A 9,216-nucleotide genomic window follows, 5' to 3' on the forward strand; every position below is an offset into this window, starting at 1 on the left:
TGAGGGCTTGCTCTGTGTCCTGGAGTGCTGCACTGGGGCTCTTGGGAGTATTTGCAAACTTACGTTTATCTCTTGGCTGCATCGCTTTGCACTTGGATCCATTTGAGTGTGGAAGGAAGTGGGGCTGAGGAAGTGGAGGCAAGAGAGGGATCTCTGTTCCTGTTTCATCCCTTACCATAGTCTTCTGCAGGCCTCTGGCTATCTGAGTCTGGATGTCTAAATTGCATGGCAAACATGGAGGACTGACATGTTGCTTACTGAGAGACTTTGGCAGCAGAGCACTCAGAGTTCAGTGATGAGGGTGTGCAGGACTTGCTTGTTCTGATCACTCTCTTCTTGTGCTTTCTAGCTTGCTTACAGACTGATAAATTTATGTGAAGCCATGTGTGCTTCCTTGGTGATCACCATGTTCTGCACTTGATAAACTGTGCTGCAGGGGCCAGGAGATGTTACCTAATGCTTCTCACAGTTCTATTACTTGGTTGGGGGAGGAACAGGTGGATTTGTGAAGCTTTTTTGATGTCCCTTATGCTCTCTGGGCTATGTGTAGCCTCACTGGGAAGAGCTTTGGAGAGCCAGCAGCTGTATTTTTTGGTCAGTAGCTCTTAAACTGCCCAATCTGCCCTGGAGGGTAAAGGCAAGGAAGTGAGCTGGCAGCATGTGCACCTGTAGCCTATGTAGTTGTTGTACTCAAACATGACTTGAGTCATCCCTAGCTCTTCTGAAAGTGTTCTTCTTCTTCTTCAGGTAATCAAGGCAGCTGCTGACATGAACAGAGAGAGAGTACTGAAGAAGTCTATAGAAATGAAATTCCTCACTGGTTATGAAGTCAAGGTATGGAGCCAAAGGGTCTGCTTTTAGTGGTGGCTGCTGACTGGTTTGTTGTGTGGCTGTGGACTCCCCAGATTCCTTGGTGTGGTAAAAGCCAATGTCCGTCTCAAAGCCCTGTTGACAGGATGAGGGAGGAGGGCAAACAGGCTTTGGCTTTTGTTCTGTGACTTCCTTTGGGGGGCAGGAGCAGTAGTGATGACGCAGCTAACCCCAAACCTCGGTCCTTCCTTCTTTTCCCCCTGCAGGACTGCTGAAATTCCATGACTGGGCAGGTGGCCTTCTGGAAGGCTTAGTTGCTCAAAATTGTATTAACCAAACATTCACTGGTCATGCTAGGGGCTGGAGGTTACCTGGGTTGTGGATACATGGGTATTTCTCCTGAGCTGCTGCTGTTAGCACTAGAACACCTCCTTTCCCTCCCTGGTGGTTAACATGGCTAGTGATGTTGTTTATGCCTCTTTCCTTTGGGTAGGAAATGGAAGATGCCCACTTAAATGCTGTCCTCATCCTGGGAGAGGCTTTTGCATCTGAGGAACCTTTTGATTTCGGCAACCAAAGCACTACTGAAAAGATCCATGGTTTAATCCCAGTCATGCTGAAGCATCGGCTTGTCCCTCCGCCGGAGGAGACATACTCTCTTCATCGGAAGATGGGGGGTTCTTTCCTTATCTGCACCAAACTGAAGGCCAAAATTCCCTGCAAAAACATGTTCCAAGAGGCATATAGCAAATACTGGAGCAGCAGGGGCAAGAAGCCTGGGGCATAGTAAGAATGAACTAATGACTCTTATTCTGAGGGCACAGTTCAGCTGAGCCTTGCAGAGAGCATTCTAGCCTCCCACGCATTGCACCCCAGCTCTCCATCCTGAGATGCAGCAGCCTGTGCCCTGGAAGCCAAGTGTGCGTTTCACAAGGACAGAGCTGTTCTTTCATGCTGTGTCTGTCCTACACTGACTGCCAGTACAGTCCAAAGGAAACTATCTTGAGTGCTTCTGTACCGTGTCAAGGCACCAGCCAACTGCCTGAGCTGCATTTTTAACATTGTGATGGTGGCTGTGTATTGGTTGGGTTTTATACTGAGTGGGGGCAGGAGGACAGGAGCAGAATTTACTATTGAAACCTGTTTGTAATTCTCAAATAAGTTGTTTTTTAAAATCTTTCCCTCTTTTGTGCTAAGGTGGAGCTCAAGTAGTTTTCATACCGTGAAATGAGAGAATGAATTATTAAGGTGTACCCTACCACAGACACATTCAGCACCTTCCCCCCCACGTTTCTGTAAGTGAGGTGGTGGCAGTCTGAGAACCCTCCTGGATTTTACTGACATAGGTATGATGCAAGGGTGGGGGTGTGTATATAGGATAAAGTTTTATGCTTTCTGCCGCCCTGCTTGCAAGGTAAAAACCTAGCCTGAGAATTGAGCGCTAACGTCTTTTAAACACACGCATACCTTCACACAACCCATCTTGGTTCTGGGAGTCAGATAAGCTCTCAACAGAGCTGGATTTGAGCACGAATGGTGGGATTCTTCACTGGCTGGTAGGTCCTGGCTTCTCTGAGGCTTACAGAAACTACAGCTCTGACACAAATTGCTTGCTGGACTCTTAACCAAGAAGCTGGTCCGTTTCTCTGTTTTCCTGTAATGCAGAACTTAGGGCAAGGCAGACAAACATGTTATGTCTCTCTGGAGCATTTCAAGCTTTCGCTGAAATGTCACACGTTTAAACCCAGACGCACAGTTTTAAACTGCTGGAGTCAAGCTAGGACGTTTACCTTCGTAGGTTTTTGTACAATGCCTGTACCTGTACGACTTCCTGGTTTCAATAAACAAGAGCTTGTGCGGTGGGCCTTCTGCCTGCAGTTCTTTTGTCATCTTCTGGTGAGGTAATGACTGGCCACGTGAACTGTGTCCTCTTCTGTGGGATAAACAGGAGCTGAGCCAGAAGGACAAGCTTCCAAGTCTCCTCTTGTTGCAGTTGCTGTCTGTTCCAAGAATGGTCTAAGGCTGCCTGTCTAAGGCTAGAGTGATGGTGACAAGTTTACCACTGAACCAGAAGGACATGATCCTGAACGTTGTTCTGGCCATGAGAACCCCAGTAACAACCTGTTTTCCTTTTTCCCCTTTGTTTTAATCATTCTATTACCAGTCTCTTTGCCTTTCTTCCACTTGTGCAGAAAGCATGGCTGTTGCAGTTGGTGCTTACCTGGTGCTAGTAAGGCAGATGTCCTTATCTGGCACTTGCCAGACATTTAATAGCAGGCTCAGCTGGTCCTACTCACTGAACACAGCCCAGGAACACAGGTTATATGATCTTAAACTTCAGTACGTAAGAAATCCTGACTGGTGACCCTTGTAGAGGTAAAGAACAGGTAAGTGAATAAATGGGCTTGCTCAGGCTGGACCTCTTGAGAAAGAAGGAAACGGGGTATTGTGTTACCTTTATCCCAAGATTATAAATATAGAAACTGCTTCATTTAAGACTTGGTTGAGACAGATCCAGTGCTGTTTACTTCAACTCTAAGTAGTGGTCAGGTTATTCCTAACCCTTCGAGGAGAGTGAACTCTGTTGTTGAGTGAAGTAATTGTTTTGCATTAAACTGTTTAACTTTGCACACTGATAGGGCACCTTTTCTGTTGTTTTTGGGTTCTGACAGACATTGTTTAGTTTTTCTCCTTTGGATCTGGATCCTGCAGCTGTGAAAGCAGTGAAATCAAGATGTTAAATTCCTTTATTAAAGGTTAAAAAGCAAAGTGTAAAAAGCTGCCAAGGGCATTGGATATGGGGAGCTTCATAGCAGAACTTCTGAAACTGAAGATTCAGAGCTGGAATCTTCAGAGAACTTGCAAAGGCAGCAAAGTAACTCAGAGCATTACAGTTCACTTTTCCAGCAAGCACAACTAGGTGAAATGAGAATGTGCTTGTTCCTGTGGTCACAGATCTCTTGCATACCATGCTGGTGCATGTGTGTTTAACTCTCAGCAAACATTTTCCTTCCTTTGAGAGTCATGGAATTGTTTAGGTTGGAAAAGACCTTTAAGAGAATCTGATCCAACTGAGAGAAAGCATGTTTAAGAATAGCATCAAGCTGAAAAATGGAGTCATTCTGCATTTGCCTGAAGGGTAGCAACTAGCAGAAGGTAAGATGTTTAGCAGGAGAGCAAACTGGAGCTGGTGGTCCTGTCCTTCTGTGTACGTTCTAAGAGCATTCATAATTTCTACAGTTCCATCCAGGGAGAGTTGTGGAGTTGTGACATGAGAAGCTGCACGTCAGTGTAACAGCCACAGAGAAAAGGTGAGCCAGAAACACTGTGCTCTGGCTTCAAGTCAAAGCAGCCATGACACTTTACAGTGAGCAGGTCTTTACACTTGATCACTGCTGCTTCCTCTTTCAAGCTGCTGCATTTGCTTGAACTATATACATAGGTTGAGGATATGAACACTGCTCTACTGCAGCAAGCTTCCATGTGTGACAGCAGTGATTTTCCTACCTTTAGCCAGAAAATGAATGCTGAGGAGCTGAACAAGAAGCCTAACACGCAGCTTACTTTCTGCTTTTCTAATGTCCAAATCCCTTGACAGTAGAAGGCCCATTTCCCAAGACCTTCACAGCTGGGATGGTGCAACTGGAACCCTGGGGAATCAGAAATACAGCACTGATTGTAAAAGTCAGAGCACAGGAAACAGATGGTATTTCGCAGAGCATCAGCAGTTAGGAGAAACCTGCAGTGGCCTAAATTAGATGAGCCCATGGGCTTAAATTCACATCAGCTGGGGGAGATGCTGAAAAAGTAATTTTGGCTGAAGGAGAGGGGGACATGAGTCACAGCACAGGCCTGTGTTCCTGCAGGAGGGTGCTTCTGTCTGAGGTGAAGCATGTAATCAAAGGTAGGATTTTTGGCAACAGGGTAATGAATGAAGAGGAACAACGAATGAAGAGGTCCCAACAGTCAGTCTCTGCTATGGACAAAATCCCAGGCTGAGAGCATTGGAAGGAACAGGTGGATGATGTGAAAGGGTCAGGGCACATGCAAAACTCCACAGGTATTTTGAGATGCACTTAAAGATGAATGAAAGTGACTTTGGTGACTCAGAAATCCAGCATCTAACACCAGGACAGGTAAACATTTGATATGTAACTAAATGAAGGAGGAACATCACAATGACTACACATACTGACAGAACAGATGACCTAAGAAAAAGGTCAGGAAAAGTGTACTTGATGAAGTTCAATATACTAAAGCAGAACATAATGACTTCAGTTTGTTCTCAGATATTCCTTTTCTTCCCTCTGGGTACTTGGTACAGATGTGTTCAAACATGCTGGGTTTTATCTTCAAGAACACTGTTGTTCCCCTTTCCATTTCCTCCTCCAACCATGGAGAGGTAGGAAAAAAAGACAGCACGTGCATTTCTAACAGTTCCCTGTTTTATTGCAGTACATCAAAGTAGGTTAATATTAAGTGTGTTACCAACATAAAATATTGGCGGTAAGTCATTTTTACATTGTTGACTTTCCCACCTTAAATATTTCTGTGCAAAAGAATCTACATCATTGTTCTGTAGCAGAGAATCTCTTACAATGTCCCCTACAACATTGAGGGCATTAAACAAAAGAGTGAGAAGAGGCAAAAAGCAGAATCTTTCCCCCACACGCACACTTGTCAGCTTTTATACTCTAAAACAAAAAAAGTGATTACATCTATGCCATGCAAAACTGTACAATAATATTACAATGAAAAACCTAAAAAAACCCATATTTTAAAAATAAATGATATGAAACTGTCATACATAAAAAGGCAGGTATAATTGCTCAGAAATACCAACACTGATTTGGTTGTGGATTTCTTCCCTGTGGATGAGACTTTCTTAAATGGAGAATGAAAAGAGGTTGTACTGAGCTGCGGTTTAACGAAAGACAAAGAGCTGGAATTTAGACCGGGGAGCCTGCAGCAGGGCTGTTTCTGGGAGCATTTATCAAATACAGTGGGTTAGTGCAGAAAGTTGTCCCATTTCCTCCCTGGAAATGACTCCTATTAACACAAAACCCCCAAGCAGAAGGACTACGTGCCACTTTGATTCTCAGCCTAAGGCTCAGGAGTGGGGGAACTTGCACTGCAATAAATTTTATCCTTAATGTATTCATTTGAACAGTGTGCATAAAATGAAAAGCAAACCTTCTTCCACCTAAGAGCATGTCTGTCCCGTCATCCAAGGTCTGGCCATGCAAAACAATATGGTGCCAGAATCTCTTGCTGTGTTAATACTCCAGCTGTTGTGTTCTGAAAGGCTGTGAACCAGTTACGTGCAGTTAAACTACAGTTCTATAAATAAACTATGCTTTTTAGACTCTTTTGGTATGACAAGACTGTTAACTTCCCTCTGCTGTATACCTGAGAATAGCACACCTGGCTTGTAATTTCATCAGAATCACATCAAAGAGGTAACATTCCTGACTCAAGTTTGGAAACCCGTTCAAATGGGCAGAATGCACGTTCATACCAAGCCACAGCAACTGAGAGGAAAAAGAAGCAACTATTTCACCACAGCCTCAGGAATGTCTGTTTGAAACCACCAGCTGTCTTCTACAGGTCAAAGGCAAGAGAGAAGAGAGTGCTCTAACCCTGCTTCTGGGTTTATGAAATGTGGAAGGAAGCCACATACCTGTGTGCGTGCACATGTAGGGGAAAACTTTTACCAACCCTTTTTCATTCTATAACCTGGAATCCTTAGTAGCTGCCTGAATCTGTTCAGATCCTTTGTTGCCATCACAAGAGAAAGAAAATAATGCAGAAACCCAACAACCCAAATGTTTAAACTGTGTCAAAAATGCAAATGCCTTCAGTCTCAGCCAAAAGGAAAAAATCGGCTAGATAGATACATACTGTGTACAGAGAACATATGCTACAGTCAGAAACTCAATGGGAGATTTGAAAGCTCCCTGAACAAAATGCAGGCCTCTAACTGTGAAATTGAAGCGATGCTACAGTGTAACGTAGCAAACATCAAACCCTAAGAGACAACTGTCTTCAAGATACCAGTCAAGAGTCTTACAGTTCAAATGACCAAGTTACTTTTCCTAGCCCAATGAGTGTTTAGAAAGCTCAGCTACAGTATGCATATGGTTTCAGTGTTCATAGCAACAAAAAGAGATGAGTGTAGTTTAAAATTGAGTGTATCATCAAATGGTCCCCAAATCTACCAAACTATTTAAGTCCCAGGACAATTCTTCCCTTTTCAAATAAGTGATGTGGTCATTTGCTTTTCAACTGAGAGAACAGTTGCTGTTTCTCTTTTGAAGAAATGTGTATAAAACTGCACGGTACCAAACAGATGATTAAATATAGTAATCCTAAAGGAGACTGCCAAGGCTTAGAAACTGTGGTGTACAAAGGGTAGGGCTCTGGAGCTTAGTTTTGTAACACAGCTGACCTATGCTCTGCCTGAAAATGCCAGGTTTTGATATCAGTAAATTGCAGGCACCATAACAAGAGTAAACACAGGGGTTTACTCAATTATTTGCTGTGTTGTGGCTTTTCAGGTTCCATTTTCAGGTAGAGCATTAGCTCAACTGTTTGTTTGTTAATAGAAAAGATCCTGTGCCCCTCCCTCGGGACAGGCAAGCAGGCTGCTCTGTCTTCAATGACTGCTGTTTCAATGCCTTCTCTCAACATCAAAATAAGATTAATGTTTAAATACAACATACAGCAAATACAAAACTAGTCTGCAAAGGCTTTGAGAAGTGTGTGGACATGCTTCACCAAAAGGAGGGAACTGTGGGGAAAAAGCAGTGGCTATACTTGAAGCAATACGCAGCCTTTAAAGAGAAGCTGATGTGGAATTTTAATAATGCCAATACCACCTTGCATCTCTGTCCCTAAGAAAGACTGAACGCTTCTCTGGAGGAATTAATTTCAAGAGCTTCAGCTGTTTGGTAAAGCTTTTAATATTAAATGTCAGGCTTGCAAAAATAGAAGCCTTGAAGTGGAAACAAGCAACACAACCAGCTTCGCCACTCTGAAAAACCCAAACAGGAGAGAGACGGGCTTTTGACATAATGGGTTTTAAACAAATTTCTTGAATTCCTGTCCCCAAATAACATTTAATGAGCTTAAAACCTGGACAAGGCTCTTGATTTGGAGTGAAAGAGAAATCTTACCTAGGAGACCCAACATGATTAAATGGATTAGAGGATTCTGTGCCTCATTCCCCGTTTCACATTTAGATCATACCTGGAAATGTCTGTACATGGTCTGAAATTACCTAGAACTTCTGTAAGAGAAGACAGAAACTGGAGAACTCCAAACAATCTCTATGTGGGAGAAACACTACATACTGCTGACTGCCAGAAAATGGAATGGTTTAACAAGAGCCGTAACAAGTTTCCAAAACCCACAAAAACAGTATTCTAATTACAAAAAGCCCTTACGTGTTTTGAGTATGGTCATAGTATAAAGCCAGCAACAGTACTATGGAGAGGCTTATCTGAACACGCTCCCAAATGAAAAACACATCTACCTTGCTAAGTAGGTACATCCTCCTGTTAGCATCCATTTGTACATCAGTCTCTCACTTTATGCTGTTGACTGCATGACCAACTTCAGTGGGCTCTGTCTTCCACTGCAATACTTTCCGCCCTCGAGCCTGACCTGCTATTGGAACCAAACAGCAGGTGAGCACATAGAAACAACTGCCAATTGCACAAACCCACAGCACGGGGAGGGAGGGAGAAGAAAACCAACCTTGCCAGCATGGCAGTTGTGGGTGACTAGACATCTTTGACTACCACAGTGTGAACAGTCTGAGGTCAGTCTTCAAGGTTCTTGGTTGCTACAGTGACAGCATAGCTAGCCAGGGCTAGCTTTGGGCTAAGGGCACTCATTTGGCTGATGTGTGTTAGAAACTAGTATTTGGTAACGCCAGTAACAGTTTTATGGTTAGGGATGTTCAAGGAGATGTGGAAGACTGCTCCCTTCTGAGTTAAACCTGGCCAAAGTCTGACCCAGGGAAACAGTTTTCCTGTTGAATCCTGCTGCACTGAACTCCCTTTCTGCCTTAAGGACCTCTACTGTAGCATGCTGTAAGGTTCCTCAAGCTGCACAGCTAGCACACTAGAAACTAGGGCAGCCACTGGCTGACCCTGGTGGTTGGGACAGGGGGTTGCTTCCCAACTGTCATTTTTGCAAAGAACGGGGATTAACATGAAAGTAGGAATTACAGCATCAGTTATGCTACTGCCAGAAGGAAAGAAATACGGTGAAAGCACCGCAGGGACCTCTCCTGCAGTGCAGCGAGTGCTACGCAAAAGGGGTGTCTGTCCTGCAAAAGGTTTTAGGCCAGGCCTCCAAGTCTGTATATTACCAAGCATGAAAACAGGGACAACACAAATC

The 9,216-nt window shown here is 43.9% G+C and overlaps 1 protein-coding gene across 1 annotated transcript in view; it reads left to right on the forward strand.

Moving 5' to 3' along the window:
- The window catches only part of COQ8A (coenzyme Q8A), a 40,507-nt gene extending 38,283 nt beyond the window's left edge, over positions 1 to 2,224 (forward strand). The window contains exons 14-15 of the mRNA XM_061475227.1: positions 748 to 834; positions 1,304 to 2,224. Coding sequence (XP_061331211.1) covers positions 748 to 834; positions 1,304 to 1,597 — 381 coding nt within the window. The 3' untranslated portion in view covers positions 1,598 to 2,224. The remainder of the gene's footprint in view (positions 1 to 747; positions 835 to 1,303) is intronic.
- The last annotated feature ends 6,992 nt before the right edge of the window (positions 2,225 to 9,216 follow it).

This window comes from Pezoporus flaviventris, unplaced genomic scaffold (genome assembly GCF_033815535.1).
Source record: "Pezoporus flaviventris isolate CSIRO_AGI_PZ_B2104156 unplaced genomic scaffold, CSIRO_AGI_Pfla_v1 ptg000083l, whole genome shotgun sequence".
NCBI lineage: Eukaryota > Metazoa > Chordata > Aves > Psittaciformes > Psittacidae > Pezoporus > Pezoporus flaviventris.